At 48.3% G+C, this 18,393-nt stretch overlaps 2 protein-coding genes across 3 annotated transcripts; one reads left to right on the plus strand and one right to left on the minus strand.

Moving 5' to 3' along the window:
- The first annotated feature begins 450 nt into the window (after nt 1-450).
- On the plus strand, nt 451-6,496 carry LOC120706922 (cullin-1-like). 2 transcript variants are annotated; one of them, XM_039991679.1, is made up of 19 exons: nt 451-693; nt 835-1,601; nt 1,740-1,839; nt 2,349-2,534; nt 2,647-2,694; nt 2,787-3,026; nt 3,096-3,173; nt 3,304-3,393; nt 3,561-3,641; nt 3,724-3,786; nt 4,295-4,330; nt 4,410-4,496; nt 4,569-4,718; nt 4,825-4,880; nt 4,985-5,267; nt 5,346-5,489; nt 5,565-5,783; nt 5,872-6,039; nt 6,192-6,496. In XM_039991679.1, exons 2-19 carry the CDS (start codon nt 1,465-1,467, stop codon nt 6,291-6,293), a joined length of 2,268 nt encoding a protein of 755 aa, XP_039847613.1. In that variant the 5' UTR covers nt 451-693; nt 835-1,464; the 3' UTR covers nt 6,294-6,496. The 2 variants fall into 2 exon arrangements, with proteins under 2 accessions (XP_039847613.1, XP_039847614.1); XM_039991680.1 differs by having other exon boundaries at nt 451-1,601.
- A 3,756-nt stretch (nt 6,497-10,252) lies between these two features.
- Nucleotides 10,253-13,337, minus strand: LOC120710593 (probable potassium transporter 3). The gene is made up of 3 exons (XM_039996232.1): nt 13,263-13,337; nt 11,738-12,707; nt 10,253-11,658 (listed from the first exon to the last, which is right to left on the minus strand). Exons 1-3 carry the CDS (start codon nt 13,335-13,337, stop codon nt 10,253-10,255), a joined length of 2,451 nt encoding a protein of 816 aa, XP_039852166.1.
- Between the last annotated feature and the right edge of the window lie 5,056 nt (nt 13,338-18,393).

The raw sequence follows: 18,393 nt of genomic DNA on the forward strand, positions 1-18,393 counted from the left end.
ATCATCGATTAATTACCGTCATTAGATTCGTCTCGAAAAATTACACCTATCCGTGAAAAGGTTTTGCAAATAAACTTCATTTAGTACTCCATGCATTAAAGATTCTTTTCTCGGGAATTGCGCGTGCTACTCATACTACCGGAACCAAACAGGGCCTCGGATGGCTAGCGCGGTGCGCTAGCGAAAGATGGCGACGGGAGCGTGGAGGATACAAAACCGAGATAGAAGACGGGCTGGATACAAGAGCTCTTGGAAGCGATTTTTTTTTGTATATTTTTATTTTTTCAGCCAACTCAATCAAGATAGAAGAGCTGTTGAAGATGATTTTAACATCTCCAAAAGCTCTTATATCTATAAGTAACTAAAATTCCAATTTAACTATTATGTAAAACAAAATAGCTAGAAAAAAAAATAATAAAATTCACCAGCTTCTCTAAATCCAACCACGACCACACCTCTCTTCCTCCTCTGCCTCCTTCTCTCCCTTGCACGCTCACCAAACGCCGCCTCCTATGCTCGCCGGCGACGGCCGCGACACCGGCCACCTCGGCGTGGATGAGGGGGCCTTGGCCTGGTGGAGATGGCGGCGCACAACCAGCATTTGGCGCACGATCCACTAAGCCCGCCTGCATCGATGAGCTGCTACCCTTGTGAGATCCTGAAGTCAACCTCTGATTGAACTACGAGCTACGCGTAAGTTTCTTCCGTCGATCTGCTCTTTTTGTTGATTGATTTTATTTTTCCCTTCTGATCCACATATTAGTGCCTTTCCCATCCCAATTTCACTCTTGAACTGTTCGTCCACCTTCTGATTTGTCCTGCAATCATGAGCAGATGGCAGGGGCTGATCCACCAGCAAAAAGGATCAGCGGAGCATGACCCTCTTCGATCAAGCACCCGCAGGTCTGACTTCCTCCCATCTCAATTCTTCGCCGAGACGCCCAGGCCGAGCTGCGCCGCGTCCGACACGGGGAGCGAGATCTCCTTCCTCTGGACCGCCGGCACGACCGACCTCGCCGGTGACGAATCGGACTCCACCAGCCCGAGGAAGAGGAAGGAGAAGAGGAGTTCGCGCCGGTGGGTTGGGGCCAGGCCGTGCAGGCGGGATACAAGAGCTGATGAACTCGGTATTTTTGCCCTGCGGCACCCCCTAGATACAAAAGAAGAATAGAAGAGGAAGTATCGAATATCTGTTGGATGAGAGTTTTTTTTTGTCTCTTTTTTTTTAACTAATTTATCCAAAATACAAGAGCTATTGGAGATGCATGAGAGGTCCCGGCCCAAGTAAACCGTGGCCTCCCTCCCTCCTATTTATTCCCATCTCGCCAAACGCCAAAGCCCTAAACCCCTCGCCTCGCGTCGCCGCACACGTCGCCTGTCGACTTGTTCGCCGATCCCATCGCCTGCTCCCCTTCCTTAGCTTCCTCCTCCGGCGAAGGCAATCCGGCGGGGGCGGCCGGCATCATGACGCGAAACCGCGAGCCGGTCCCGCTCGAGGTGGGGTGGAAACAAATGGAAGCCGGCACCAAAAAGCTAGAGCGCATCCTCGACGACGAGCCCGGCGTTGCCTTCAAGTCCGATGAGTACATGAAGCTCTACACGTACGAGATCTCTCCTCTTGGTCCGGCCTGGTTTTTTAGTTTTTTTAGGGTTCTTTTAATATGAATCATCCCTTCCGATCTTATCGGCATCTATGCATGCGACCTGCTGATTGACTGCTTCGTCGTTGTGGCCGGCAGGACGATATACGACATGTGCACGCAGAAGGCGCCGCACGACTACACGTCGGAGCTCTACGATAGGTACAAGATGGTCTTGGACAAGTACATCACCGACACCGTACGTGCCACGGTTTCTTGATTACTAGTGTTTCTCCCTCTTCTCTTCGGTCGATCAGTTTTACTCGTTTGGTAACTGTTGATTTCTCGCGGCGCTTTCAGATTGCATCTCTTGTCAATTTGTTATATATATATGTAAAATGTGCATGGTTGGTTGGTTCATTATGCTGTAACTGCTCGAATTTAGATCGAATAATGTAGGAGAAATTTTAGAATTTAGGTTTCAATTCGTGAGCCTTCCAGGATTTGACATCCTAACCCACGTGTCAATAACCCAAATCAACCTCACATGTCATTGTGACATGAGTTTCAAAATTCTGAAAGGCTCACGAATTGGAACACAAATTCTGATTTAGTGGTGGAAGTTCAGGTCTATCATGTATGGTCCTGGGTTTTCGGGATCGAGATCATTGATTGTGTCGTATGCTAAAGTTTGCCTCTTATAAGCTAAAGCTAGGGTGCTCGTGGTATCATTCGTGGTGTTACCAACTTTATTTTGTGCGCGTGTAGGTGTTGCCCTCCCTGAGGGAGAAGCACGGCGAGTTCCTGCTTAGGGAACTGGTGCTCAGGTGGAAAAACCATAGGATAATGGTCAAGTGGCTGAGCAGGTTCTTCAACTACCTTGACCGCTACTACATTCCACGAAGGTCAATTGTGGGGCTCAAAGCAGTTGGCCAGAGTTGCTTCGAAACTCTGGTAATCTGTTCGTCCCCATATGGTTGAGTTTTTACATGTGTACTGCATCTGAAGAAGCTTATCAATTGCTTTCTTGAGTTGTCAATATATCTTTTCATGCTTTTGGTAACAGGTCTACGACGAACTCAAAGCAACAGTGACATCGATTGTGATTGCCATGGTTAGCCTTGTACTTTGCTACTATTTTTTCTTGTATTTCACAGAGGTGGCATTCAATCATTTTTATTCTTGTGGAATTTCTTGGTTTGACAGATCGACGAGGATAGGGAGGGCCAGATTATAGACCGTACCCTTATCAAGAATGTTCTTGATACCTATATTGAACTTGGCCAGGATCTAACAACAGAACATCAACCCACCAGGCCTGATTCCGGGTCAAAGCTTTACAGCGAGGACTTTCAAGATGCATTTCGTCAGGGTACAGTAGATTATTATTCTAAGAAGGCCCAAACCTGGATCGTGGAGGATACTTGCCCTGAGTACATGCTTAAGGTAACTCATAAGGGGCTCTAGAAAATTCCATTTCATGGTGCGAGGACATCTGCTGACTCTGTTTCATAGGCTGAGGAGTGCTTACAAAAAGAGAAGGAACGAGTTGCACATTATTTACATTCATCTACTGAACCGACACTAATGGAGGTTTGTGTCAGGCTATTAGTTATTGATCTCAGTTTGATGATTACATTGAATGGTGCTTCTAACCAGATCAACAAGTGCATTAAATTTTTCTGACACTGAAATTAGTAAATCTTTCTAACATTGCTTCCAGGCTGCACAAGGAGAATTGCTAGCTAAGCTCATCGACCAAATCCTTAAGAAGGAGAATTCTGGCTGCAAAGTTTTACTTTGTGATGAAAAGGTTTGTTAGATGGAAACTCATGTCCATACATGCCAAGAACTCATGGACGGCAAGTTTAGTGAAAACTTTGTGTGTGTGTATATATATATATATATATATATATATATATATATATATATATATATATATATATATATATATATATATATATATATTTGTCACTGCAGGTTGAAGATTTGTCAAGGATGTTTAGGCTATTCTCTAGGATTAAAGATGGTCTGCCTCCAGTATCTAAAATATTCCAGGAGGTATTGTATTACTCATTATTCTGTATGGCATTGCACTTTTGATCAAGCTCTATTTTTCTTTAATAAGTTCACTTCTCTGCAGCATGTCAACAAAGTAGGCATGTCATTGGTGAAACAAGCTGTAGATGCTGCCACCAGCAAGAAGGTGATTCGTCTTGTGTTTTCAGCCATTGTCTGCTGTCTTTTCTATTCACTCTGCGATGTAACTACAATTCACAAGTTTAAAATTTTCTGGGTGATGTTTTTTTGTACCATATTCAAAATGTTAAGGGTGTTTTTTTACCATAACTCCTTCTCTTGAATTATCTATGCATTGTTCAGATGTGAAAATCAAGAAAAACCATTTTAGATGGATTTCATGATGGCAAGAATCTGAAGCCTTCCATAAATTTTTCATAGACATAATACTAAATGCTGTTTCTTCTGTGAAATTTTATTATGTGATGAATGAAGTTTGTTTAAACTTACCTGTTCGTAGGATGATTATTTCTTTTCCAGTTAATAAATATTTGTATCAACTACTTGTATTTTAGTCAATTTTCCAATTGAAGTGGATTTTAAATCCTGTTATTACTTTTCATTTTCTTCTGATTGTTGTCATAACAACTTTTATAATCAAACTCTCATAAAATCTAATTTTTCCATATGTGCAGAACGAGAAAAAGGATGTAGTGAGTGCGCTGGAGCTGGTAAGCATTTTACTTACCTCTATGTGCTGGCGGATTTTCCCATTTTTTTTGGTTTCTAAATGTGTACTGCTTATTACAGGATTATGTGCGGAAAATCATAGATCTCCATGACAAATACATGGCATACGTCCTCAATTGTTTCCAGAACCATACACTATTTCACAAGGTTAGCTGGCTCAAATATCTATTATGATATCATACAATGTCTGCCTCTCCTGCTAACACTATTTGTTCCCAGGCACTTAAGGAGGCCTTTGAAGTTGTTTGTAATAAAGATGTTGCTGGCTGCACTAGTGCCGAATTGTTTGCATCGTATTGCGACAATATTCTTCGAAAAGGCGGAATCGAAAAACTTAGTGATGAAGCAATTGAAGAGAACCTTGATAAGGCATGCTTACTGCAAAACTGTTTGAACACTAGAGTTTATACGATCATTTTGTTTGAACACTAGAGTTTATACGCTCGTTTTCTTATCCTTCTAAACTTACTTCCAGGTTGTGAAGCTTCTGACATACATCAGTGATAAGGACCTATTTATTGAGTTTCATAGGTTTGTGGTTTTTATTGTCTTTGATTTGATGTTAAATTTATTGCAGGATATTACATACAGCTTGATACATCTTACATTTTTGCACCTGAAAATTCATTGCGCAGGAAGAAGCTAGGGAGGAGATTGCTTTTTGATAAGAGTGGCAATGATGAACAAGAGAGAAGCTTACTTTCCAAGCTAAAGCAGCATTTTGGAGGGCAGTTTACTTCAAAAATGGAGGGCATGCTAAATGATATTTGTGCTGCAAAAGAAAATCAAGCAAAATATGATGAGTACATCAGCACGAACCCGGAGTTGCATCCTTCGGTAGATCTGAGTGTTCAGGTTTTGACGACAGGATATTGGCCAACATACAAAAGCAGTGATATAAATCTTCCTTCAGAGATGGTATGCCAATCAGTTCCTTGATCACTTCTACTGCTGGGCTCTTTTTGTTCAATTACTTGAGCTCAAATGTATTTTCAGGTTAAATGTGTAGAGGGGTTCAAGGAGTTTTATCAATCATTCAAGAAACACAGAAAGCTTAACTGGATTTTTTCCTTGGGAAGTTGCCACATCGTTGGGAAGTTCGATGTGAAACCCATTGAGCTCATTCTTACAACTTATCAGGTACATTTCAAATAACAGAACAAGTAAGTCTACAATTTTGATTGGGCCTTAACTCCATTTTGCCAACATTACCAGGGGGCACTACTCTTGCTATTCAACGAAGCTGAGAAACTAAGTTTCTCTGAGATTGCGACACAACTAAATCTTTCCGAAGATGATACTGCACGTGTGCTCCATTCTCTCTCATGTGGGAAGTACAAGATTCTCAACAAAGAGCCATGTAGCAGAACAATCTCCCCAAATGACATCTTTGAGTTCAACCACAAGTTTACTGATAAGATGCGGAGGATAAAGGTGCCATTTATAGTTTCAAACTGCATTGCTTTCTTTGCTTTGGATCTGTTGCTTCTTCGGGAGACCTGACAATAAATATATTTTGTAGGTGCAACTTCCTCCATCCGACGAGAAGAAAAAGGTCATTGATGATGTCAACAAGGACAGGAGGTTTGCAATTGACGCATCCCTGGTGCGTATCATGAAGAGCCGCAAGATCATGACCCATCAGAATCTGGTTGCGGAGTGTGTGGAACAGCTCAGCCGCATGTTCAAGGTACTACACCATTCTGTTTTATCACACTTGTGTGATCTGTTTGATTTGCTTGTACAACCGTTTATGCTTACTATACAGTGACCTCTTGACCTTTTTTTCCTGCGAAAATACTATTTTGTATTTACACTGGGTTGTTTCTCTCTCTGGTGCAGCCTGACATCAAAATGATCAAGAGAAGGATTGAGGACCTTATCACGAGAGAATACCTGGAGCGCGATGTAGATGCGGCCAACTCGTACCGATACTTGGCTTGATTGGTCGATGCTGACTGACTGCTGCAAGCCTCACGGCAGTGTCGCCACTTGTACATTCTTGCTACATCTATAGGCATAGTACGTAGGCTTTGAATCTGGATAGCTTAGGTTGGGAGAAACAGTGGAAATGTGGGGAATTATTCATGCTGTTTATTATATGGTTACTTCTGATTTGCTGCGAAATATGTTTGATTTCTCCCCAATTTCTCTTTGATATTGATATTCTCGTCATTGTTTTAATCATGATGATCATGATGCTTGCTGTGTGGTCCGATCAAGCAATTAATCAACCGTATTGAATATTCTCATCAGAGAAGACATGAGGTGTGTTAAACTCGGGTAGGTTTCGGTGCATGTCACAGAACAGTCCAAATAATACCAATCAAATGCACTAATTAATACTTAAACTTAATCCAGAATTACTGCACTCAACCAGTACACTCGGACCGCCTACTGTAACTAGGATCGATTACACAGGAACTCTCGCCAAAAGACGAGCACAGATGATTACCGGAAAAAAAAAGCGTTTAAAGCCATTTACAACCCGAGTTTATAACAGAAGTACCAAATTAATTTACAAAAAGTGTTTACAAGCCAGGTTTACAATTCAAACTTCGGAGTTCAAACGCAGCAGAAAGTAATTCAGAGTTTAAAACATGATCTCAAAATACAATACGATAACCAACGTCGAAGACAAAGACGAGCTTCACATCTTGCCCACTGATGTGAGGCTCACCTGCCCGAACTTCATGGAGAAGACGGGACCCACTCGACCGACCAACCCGGAGGAAGTGGTTGACCGATCCACGAGGCGCAGATCTCCTCGAAGTCCTCCGGAACGCATCCTGCTAAAATATATTACAACAACAAGCCTGAGTATTCTAATACTCAGCAAGATTTACCCGTCTATGGATATACTTAGCCCATTATCTAGACATACAAAGCAGTTTGGCTCTGGAGTTTTTTTGCTGAAAAACTGCTAATATTGGATCCTTACTTTCAATATTTTAGCGCCAATTGAATTGACCGCTATAAACTAGGTTTGCCTAGTTCTCTAGAGCATACATGATTGATCACATTAATTTTTAGTAACATACAACTCAACCTTTCCATTCCAGTCTCATTCCACTTCTTTACTACAATGCGACGAAGTGACCAAGGTTCCCATAACTGCAAGTCACGGCGAATCGATCCGATTTAATCTTGCAAGGTGGACCTAACTCGCACGCCAAGAGCAACCCGGTCGAGTCACACCGAGCAACTGTTCCTATAATTACCTCAAAATTTGACATACGGCCGCAAACACTCGGATGATGAGTCCCACACGTGCGAACACCCGGTGAACCCGTGGACGACTACATCATCCGCCCTCGCACCACGCCAGTGTAGCGGATGGAGAGTCAGATTCCGTTGTAATTAGGTAATTAGCTTACCGGTTTCGACTACCTCCTACTTCCGACATGTGGTTAGTACTGTTCAAACTTGGTCAGCACGGCCAGCAACGGTACGGTCCTCAATCGACACAGGCAGAGACTCAATTTTCCTTTATTCCATAATCATGTTCCACTTTCCCTCCGCCCAGTCTCCAATATCATTCTTACAGCACTATTTCTCACTTCTCTTACTGAAGTAGCAACCCTATATCTCGCGGGGTTTACTTAGCATAGCAGTGCTAGCGATAAACTGAACTAGTAAAGACACTGGGTATCCAAGATTATGCATCTATGGTTCCAATCAACTCCTTGAACGTAAATGCACAATACTTTAAGTAAAACATGGAGTACTTAAAATAAGGGATATGCTCCGGGGCTTGCCTTGCAGGTCAGCGGGGTTAGTGATTTCTCCTAGAACTTGATCAACGGCATCTTCGGTCTGCTGCTCTTCTGCTGGTGGCTCCTGGACCGGCTTGGCAATCAGCTCGTAGACGACTTCAGTTTCAGCGTCTACACGAATAAAATATGCCAAGCATGAAACTCAAGAAATGATGCAATGCAATGCAATGCGATACTTCTAAAAGAAAGCGTGACCAAAACTAGAAAACAACATTCTCAACTATGGTTCAACGAAATGGTGTGGTGTTGAGATGAGATTTTAGTCCTTAACTTCCTTTAGCCTGAAGTGTCTCCATCAAGGAAGACGGGAGAGTGCATTGATCAGATCAGGCTCAACTCTAAGTCCGAAAGGAGGTGTTCTAGGTCTCAACTACTATTAAACAAGTGCAAACAAAACCATCTAGCAAAAGTGATGAAACTATCCATTTCATGGTTCTATCAATTAGAGCATGAAATTATGGAACTAATGCAACTGGTTTTGCATTTTTAGGATTTTTCTACGAATTTCTAGGAATTTTGGAAGATTTCAACCATTTATTAAATAAATAATAAAACCCTAAACCCTAAATCGGGCTGACAACTGGGCCCCACCCGCCAGTGGGAGGCCCAGCTCAGCCCCTCCCCTGCTTGCGCCCGCGCGCGCCATGGCCATGGCCGTGGCCATGGGCGGACGCGGCGGCGGCGGGGTCCCCCGCCGGCGGGGTGGCGAGACAGCCCGGCGGCTAGGGCGACTGGCCGGCCCCGGGGCACGTGGCGGCGGCCCGCGGGCTCGCGCAGAGCGGCCCCGCGGCGGGCGAGCGGTGGCGGCAGGATGGCGCACGGCGGCGACGCGTGTTCCCGGCGACGATAGTGCACAAGCTCAAGGGAAAACCGGTCGGGGAGATGGAGTAGGGTATGGGGAAACTCATGGCTACCTTTAATCGGCTCAAGGAAGGGCGGAGGATGGACGTCGACGAGAGGAGGGCGAAGCTCGGGTTAGGGTTAATGGCGGCCGGCGATGGCGGGCTCGATTCCGGCCGGGGAACGGCGAAATTGGGCTCGGGAAGTAGTTGTGGAGGTGCGGGGTGAGGGGAATTAGGGTTTTGGAGGGTCGGGGTGTGGGGAATCGAGAAGGGCGGCGAGGTTTGGCCGGCACGAACGCCGGCGGCGGCGTTGCTCGGGCTCGGCTCGGCACGAGCTCGAGAACGAAGGAGAAAGAGGAGGGGAAAACGGAGTTGGGTGCCGGGAGAAGATAAGCTCGAGCCCGCGCGAGTTCGGGCGCGATGGCTGACGCGTGGAGGAGCTCACCGCCGGCCACAGTCGCTGGTATGGGCGGCGCGCAGCACAGTGACCACGATCAACGATTTTGAACGGATTTTGACCATCTAATACTCCAAATTTCATATTGTCACTTGAAATTTGGCCAAAATAGAAGTTGTAGAGGACGAGATGATCTACAACTTTGGTTTTGGGTGAAAGTTGATTCGGAGCTTGGATTAAGGAGAAAAACACGGTCGAACACGGCTAAAACAATATTTACTATGCGACTCGATTAGCGCTAATGATTGTGATTAGCCTTAATTAGCGATTAAGCACGATATTAGCGTAAAAATTAACACCGGGGTGTTACAGTGCACACATCTGGAAGCATCTCCAGGCTTCCTAATAGTGAATGGTAAAATCCAAATGGAGGGGCCTCTCCATTTTTTAGTCTTAAAAGGAGAGCTCTTGGAAGCATCTTTGATTGCAGTAGTCAAATGGGTTTGATGTGATCTTCAGGTCTGAATCCTGAAATTAACTATTGATATTCATTGAGGCAACTTATGGTAGTTGAAGTTAATCTGAAAAGATTCGTGAAAGCGTTCAGACAATCCTGAAGAGCTACTGAATGTTTACAGGGCAGAACCCTCTTTTTATTTACACTGAAGAACCCTTCGTTGTACTGACTGATCAAGTACATACAACAGATTGATTGATCAAATATAATACCACTAAGCATGCATGCAATGGATCTTGGATCGTCATGCTAAGTCCTAGTACGTTGTGCAGAGATAGTTGATCAAACATTCCCGAACCTAATTAAAATCGAAGAATAATTGAACAATCGATCGAGGAAGATGTGCGGAATGCCAACTAGACGTAATGCCACTAGACGTAGTAGATCATGCCAACTTCGATGAGGCTGATGTGCGGAATGTTGAGCGCCACGGCGGGTCCTCTGCAGTTCTTGCGCAGGAAGGTGTAGGCGACGTCGATGGCCAGCTTCTTGAGCAGCGACGAGCTCTTCCTCGCCTTGATGTACGAGTGGCCCATGATGTAGGCCACGCCGGCGTGCTTGGCCTCGACGAGCGCGCTCAGCTCCTCCTTCACCGCCGGGTCCATGCTCTCGCTGGTGGCGTCGTCGATCTCGAACCGGATGCGCCGCCGGATGGCGAACCCCGGCGACTCGGCCTCGTACATGGTCTGCAGCGACTGCATCGTCTCCGTCTTGCTGCTGTCCGCGGTGGACGTGGCGGCGGTGGCGGCCGTGGCCGCGCGCACGACGGTGCTGTCCTCCGGGTTGGGGAGCGGCGCCCTCATGAGCAGGCCCGTCCGGGACAGGTCGAAGGGGCGGCTGACGACGGCCATGCGGCCCTCGACGGAGGCGTCGCTCTCGCGCGGCGGGGCGGCGTCGGCGCTGCTGCAGGCGGCCTCCATGTGCACGAACTCGGCGATGCGGACGACGAGGTCGTTCTCGAAGTCGTTGTCGTCGCCGGGGACGTCCTTGTAGCCGTGGCGGACGACGCAGCGGTACATGCGGAACTCGCGCGGGCCGATGCGGCCGATGAGGTGGCGCTCGTAGCAGCGGACGTGCGGGATGGGCACGGCCTTGACGCAGACGAAGACAAGCACCTGGTGGAACGCCGGCAGGTTGGTGACGAAGTGCGAGAAGATGGCCGGCACGCCGGTGGCGAGCTCCGAGTAGATGAGGCCGATGCCCGGGACGCGGACGATGCCGAGGCTGGGGCCGAGCGCGTGCAGCCACTTGAGCGAGACCTTGTTCTGGACGTCGAACATGTGCCTGCGGCGGGTGCCGTAGTGCCAGACGTACATGACGGCGACGATGACGAGCGAGAGCGCGAGCGGCAGCCAGCCGCCCTGCGGCACCTTGATGAGCGCGGCGGAGAGGTAGACGGACTCGACGGAGCCGAAGGCGAGCAGGAACATGGCGGCCAGGAGGAAGCCCTGCTGCCAGACGAAGACCATGACGAGCGCCATGAGGAGCGTGGTGACCACCATGACGCCCGCGCAGGCCATGCCGTAGGCGTGGCCGATGAGGGTGGTGTCGCGGAAGCCGACGGTGACGCCGAGGCAGACGAGCATGAGGATCCAGTTGATCTCGGGGCTGTAGATCTGCCCGTGGATGCGGTTGGAGGTGTGCACGATCTTGACGCGCGGGAAGCAGCCCAGTGCGGTGCACTGGCGCACGATGGAGAAGGTGGCCGAGATCACGGCCTGGCTGCCGACGATGGCGGCGAGCGTCGCGATCACCAGCACGGGCCAGAAGATGAGGCCTGCAATGCAATGCAATGCATCATCGATCAGATAGATAGATATTCACATCACATTGCTTGCTACACCATGCATGCATACGTGGAATGGACTCGAAGAAGATGAAGTGGATGTTGCAGTTGGGCGACTTGGACAGGAAGGCCGCCTGCCCCATGTACTGCAGCACCAGGCAGGGGTAGATGAGGCCCACGAACGCCACCCTGATGGACGCAGCAGTGAAGTGCCCAAGATCTGCATACATAGCTTCGGTCCCTGTCATTGAGAGCAGCACCCCTCCGAGCGAGATCCACCCTTCCTTTCCGGTCCGCTGGAAGAAGCTGACGACGTAGTAGGGCGAGAGCGCGCGCACGATCCTGGGGTTCCACACCACGATGTTGTAGACGCCGAGCGCCGCGAGCAGGAGCAGCCAGAGCACCACGACGGGCGCGAAGAGGAAGGCCACCCGGCGCGTGCCCCAGTGCTGCAGCGTGAAGAGGCCCACCAGCACGGCGCACGACAGCAGCACCACCTCGACGTGCGTGAGCGCGCTCGAGTGCACCTGGAGGCCCGAGAAGGACGAGAGCACCGACATGGCCGGCGTGAGCACGCCGTCGCCGATGACGAGCGAGGCGCCGAAGAGGACCATGACCAGCAGGCACGTGCGCGACATACGGTGCCTCTCGAGGAAGCTCCGGAGCGCCCGGAGCATGGGCGTGTCCTCCGTCGAGTACCCGGGCCGGTAGTAGGCCGACAGCTCCTCGTCGGCGGCCTGCTGGTTGGGCATCAGGCTGAACTTGGCGTGCCGCACCAGCAGCGAGTAGAGCGCGAACGTGCCGCCCTCGCCGTTGTCGTCGGCGCTGAGGACGATGAACACGTACTTGAGCAGCGGGATCAGCGTCACGGTCCAGAACACCACGGAGAAGACGCCGAACACGACGGCCTCCTCGCCCAGGAACCGGTGCAGCGACCCCGAGAAGGTGCCCTTGTACACGTACAGCGGCGACGTGCTCAGGTCGCCGTACACCACGCCGCAGCTCTGGTACGCCAGCACCAGGAGGCCCGTCCAGTGCAGCTGCATGTGCATTATTCATCAATTAATTATTCTTTGTGAGTACATACACATACAGTAGTTATTATTAGTGTCATGATCGATGACAATCGATGAACTAGCTATAGCTAGCAAGTTCATCAGTGAATTAACAGTAGTGTACATGTTCATGGATCTTGAGTCCATCAGTAATTTAGGAGAGTTTGTTAGGAATCATTGGTGGAAATAAAATGCTTCTACTAAAAGCACCATGCATGTTGATGTTCTCCTTCAAGCTCTAACATCCTATTTTGCATCGCCGAAATCAACGAAAAAAAACCGTCCATGCTATATTATACTTACGTATAGATGAGCATTAAAAAACCCATTATCAACTATATCTATACATACCCGCAAAAAAAACTATATCTATACATGCAGGGCAATACAATTTTGCAATTCCCAGCAAAGGTAGTACGGTCAACACGGAAATGGACATGCAATTTCACGTACATGGATCTGTTCATCAGGACACGCACGCATCAATGAAAATGAACAATGAGCAATCCGGTGGAGCGAGGTGGGGGAGGCGAGACTCACCGGTGGAGGGTTGTAGACGTCGATGCCCATGGTGTTCTTGGGCGAGAGGCCATTCTCGGGGTCGGTCGGCCACATTTTATTGTTTCGGCCGGAGTTGATGGGAAGGGACCGGCGCGCGGCGGCGATCGGAGGCGGATCACGACGGCATCTAGCTAATTTATTTGTACGGATGTGCGGCCGGCGTTTCTGGATCGGAACTCGGCTGATGGGTTTGTTTTCTTGGAGAGAAATGTGGCCAGCGAGAGAGAAGAGAGTGGGGGGCAGGGAGAGACGGTTTCTCGGGAGGTCGCGTTGACAGTTGTACGCTGGTGACAGTTGTACGCTGGTGACGTGGACAAGTGCGGAGACAGGTATGAAGAAACTCGATGGATGCGGATGGATGCGGCAAGAGCGACGACATAACTCAGAAAACAAAAAAGGAAACATTTGTAACATTTAATTTCAGTGGTAGGCTATTGTTTGCATGCACAAGTGAGTTCACCGCTAAAAATTGGGTGTGTCTCCTTGTCAATCGACTGATTTTTAGCTTATCCATCAGTCACTCCTTTCAGCCATTGGATTCTAAATCAACAGCTCAGATCTGTTATTAGCATCTGTTGTGTTGTGCTGTGATTTTTGCCCTGTTTCAGCTCACATAAAGTTAACGAGTCGACCATAATGGCTATTGAACCCGTTATTAGGTTTCCTACTGGGTTTTGACTTGGCTATTGTTTGCATGCACAAGTGAGTTCACCGCTGATAATCTGTTATGCATAAACAGATCCTTATTGCAGAATCTTAGTAGATCCAATCTACTAATTGCATGACACTGATTTGCACATTACATGTTCAAATTAGGGCTTAAAGGTACATAAAAACCAATCTGCAATGCACTAAACACATGGTTATGCATAAATAGATCTAATCTGATATTAACAGAGGCTTAAAACTTGATGGCTCTGCATATTAGGATCATGATAGAACTAAGATGGCTCTTGATACCGATTGTTAGATTTTAATTATCCATAAACATGATCTTAACTTAGCCTAATCATGATAAGTAATCAAATTTAATTGCGGAAATCATAAAACTTAGAACAAACTAGAGTCTTGCAATGCCATAGATGCCTCTGTTCTTGTGGTAGATGTGTTGACGTAGGTAAAGTAGACTTGAATCTGCACCAGATTTTGGGCTTGTAGCCTAAATGATGAAGAACGTGCTGCAGACGTATAGATGAACAGCAGGGCCAAGAACTTCTGCCCCCTCTAGCACGCTTAGCAATCGGATTTAGGGTGGCTAATCATGTTTAGGGTTTTGGATGATGAAAATGAGTCAGCCACCCCTTTAGATTTTGTTATCGCCGTAAATTAACAGGGTTAATTAATGGGCCGCGAGTGAGTTGGGCTTAATGAAGAGATTGAGGAAGGCTTACGAATCGGCTCCTGCGTGAGTATTTGGGCCATGTGGGCAATGTATCCTTAGATTTAGTTCAGATTGAGTTAGAGATAGAGTCCGATATGGACACATTAGTTTAGATTGTTTCCCAAGTCTCCGGACTATAAATATGTACCATATGATATTCGTAAAGAGAGAACGTCATCACGTTTCGCAACAACAACTCTCAGCGCACCGCCACCCCTAATTCTAGGGTTTCATCCAAGTAAGCGCCATGCTGCCCTGATCGCTTCTTGCGATCAGGGCAGCATTGTTCTTGCTTTTACCTTGGTATTACTCGTACTGAAGCATTTTTGATGGCGAGTAATGCTAGTTATCTTGATGTTCGTAGCATGATTTTTAGTAGATCTATCATGTTCTTATTGTATACCATCTACGAATATCATGTTTTTCTCTATGCATTCACGCTTGATGTTAAGCTAATTCTCGTTGCAGAGGGTTAGTTGCATAGAGTTAACACCTTGCTTCTTTTTCTATCTAGTAGATCCGATCTGTTATGGTTTGTTCTTATTTTATAAGGATTGGCTCAATATCTGTTAGGTTAGGCCCTGCAAACGGATTGAATATTCCGGTGATGTAATAGATGCTTTATTTTAGCCTTAATAGGGATTGTTCCGGGAATCGGCTTTCGCTAGTTCTTAGGCCTCTGTTTTTGGTTATGGTTTAGTTATCTGTTGTGTTCGCTAGGCCTAGTTACGTGTAGGATGTTCCGATCTAGCAGTGAGGCTTTTACCGTCATGGATTAGATCAGCTAGATTTAATTGAAGCAAGTTTTTCATAATTATTTGTTTTATTCATCAATATCCGGATAGATGCAGATCCAATCTGACACCGGGACTCGATCGGCTCTTTTAAGCCGATGCAAGAGTCGTCCCGGGGAGCCGACCACGGTTCGGACTTACGTTTCCACGTGTTTGTGTATGCAGGCAACTCGTCGCAAGCACGTTCGTACCTTCCTGATCGGGTATAGGTCAGGTGGCACGCCTTACGTTCTCCGGAATCTTCGGCGTGTGCCGGATTGCGGGCCGTTGTCCGAGGAACCAGTACCTGCCAGCGCCCCGGCGACCTCCCGGCTCTTCGTGTTGCCTGTCGCTACTCGCCGGTGGGTTTTGACCGACAACACATTCTGGCATGCCCAGTGGGACCATCATCAACAACAACGCCCGCCGCAGAGATGACAGGATCTCAGGACCAAGCGCCGGTTCCGCCGGTCACCAAACCTGTCACATATGAAGAGCTGACTCCAGAACACAAGCAAAAATATGATGAGGTCAAAACTCAGTTCGAAGCCGATCTCATCGGCTCCTTCGAGAGGACCCGCAACCATGGTATCAGGTGGAAGGGGTTCTCACCAGAGGGCGCTCTCGACAACGTTGATCTGTCTGTGCCATCAGAGGAGCGCACCAGAGCCCTACACCAGAAGATGAACTACATGGTGGCTCATACGCTTCATCGGCACTCAGAGAGCCTGGTGAACGAGCTTGAGCGCGTGGCACATCGCGTTGTCCAGGAGGTGATCAAGAACCAGTACTCCCCATCGGGACCAATCCTGGGAAGCCACAGGGGAGAGGCTGTATTGCAATCTAGACCGCTAGTACCATATTCACTCGTGGCAGCAGGACAGCAAAGTTCACCGATCTACGTCATCTACAAGATCGGCGGTGACCCTGGAGAAGGCCAGTTCTTGAACGAGCCACCTAAGGAGATCCCGCAAGGCTACACGTGCGTGTACATACCTGACAACATCAGTGCAACGCAAGCGGGACATCTGATGGGTACTGGAGCCTCAGGAGCAGATGCGGAGAAACAGGCATGGCTGGCAAAGTACGCTACCGGGCCGAGTGCTGAACCCTCAGCCCCAGGAGTTCTTAGTGTGGAGCAGGTCAGTGCAATACTAAGGGACCAGTTTGGCATCCTGCCCAAGAGAAAGGCGATCGGCTATTCCAAGTCGTATCCAAGTGACTATGATTTGATCCTGTTGCCACCCAAGTATCGGCTTCCGGAGTTCACCAAATTCAGCGGATCAGAAGGAGCCAACTCCATTGAAGATGTGAGCCGATACCTGACGCAACTTGGGATGATCTCAGTATCGGATCCTCTGAGGGTCCGTTTATTTTCCCAGTCTCTCACGGGTTCAGCCTTTGGATGGTATACATCGCTGCCCCCAGATTCGATTCGGACTTGGAGACAGCTGGAAGATCAGTTTCACACCCAGTATCATTCAGAGGCTACTGAAGCTGGGATTGCCGACCTCGCCCAAGTCAGGCAGAAGCGAGGGGAAAGTGTCTCTGAGTACGTGCAGCGCTTCCGAGAGGTTAAGAACCGATGCTACATGTCGCGCATAATAGAAAAGGAAGCGGTTGATCTGGCAGTTCTGGGACTCGCTAAGCCGATCAAGGATCTGGCTTTTCAGTTGGAATTCACCTCTCTGGCATATATGGTGCAGAAGCTTACGGCGTATGAACACTACCACCCCGAGCTGTACCAGGAAATATTCAAGCGCCATGTCAATACGGCCCAAGCAGGTGATTTCGATGATTCTGGCGAGGAACAGGAAGTGGCCGTAGCAGAGTGGACCCGGGGGGCAAACCCCGTCCCATGCAAGTGGGTCAAACAGAAGGGGCTTGTGTAGGGCTTTGACTTTGATGTGGCCAAGGCAGAGCAGATATTCGATCTACTGCTCAAGGAAAAGCAGTTGAAGCTCCCAGAGAATCACAAGCTACCAACGGCACAAGAGCTGCAGGGGAGGCTGTACTGCAAGTGGCACCACTCGTTCACTCATGCCACGAATGACTGCAAGGACCTGCGTCGGCAGATCCAATCGGCTATCGAGCAAGGCCGATTAATTCTAGCCCAACACACGATGAAAGTGGACAGTCAACCGTTCCCGCAGGCTAACGTGGTGGAGCTGTCGGATCTTGGAGCTGAGGGTCAGAATTTGGCGTTTCAGATCAACATGGCAGGACCCATCCGTCGCCATGTCGAGCAGAGGAAAGTGGCCGTTTCTGGCAAACAACCCCAGGATGAACACGAGTCGGAGCAGCAACATGTTACTAAAGAACAAGTGCGTCACATCATCAATCAGCTCCCAGCTTCCAATCGGCTTCTGGAAAAGTACCAGTATCAGTACAAAGTGCGCCGCCGATATGAATCGGAAGAGGAGGAGTACGAGCACCGCACAGGGAGGACGCTAGGGAGGCGCCAGGCTATACGCAACCACTGGCATTGCCCGTTCTTCAGGTACTGTTGGAACTCCAGCATGAGCCAATTGCCTACTATAGATGATTGCTTGGAGTGCAGGCCTCGGGGACGCCAGCAAGGTGAGACATCGGTGTTCTGGCACTTAGGGCCCAGAACACGTCACGATGGCCGTGTGAGGCGGCCATCCGGGGATGATCTCGAGCCAGAACAGGAAGACAAGTATCATCATCCACGGTGGTGTCCTGACGGGCTCAGCCGATCACAGAAGCGCAGAGTGCAGCGTCTACGCAATCTCGATGAGGCGGAAGCAAAATACCTTGACGTGCTGAGGAAAGCACGTCCGGATCTCGCAGAGCAAGTCAGGTGCCCGCAAAGGGTGGAAAGGCACCCTCCAAGGAGGGAGTGGCGCCCCAGGCAGCCAAGAGCCGATGACAAGCCATCGGCTGATGTGAACATGGTGTTCGTGCTCCCGTCAGAGTTTCGGGCGCCCCAACC

This window comes from Panicum virgatum, chromosome 5K (genome assembly GCF_016808335.1).
Source record: "Panicum virgatum strain AP13 chromosome 5K, P.virgatum_v5, whole genome shotgun sequence".
Taxonomy (NCBI): domain Eukaryota; kingdom Viridiplantae; phylum Streptophyta; class Magnoliopsida; order Poales; family Poaceae; genus Panicum; species Panicum virgatum.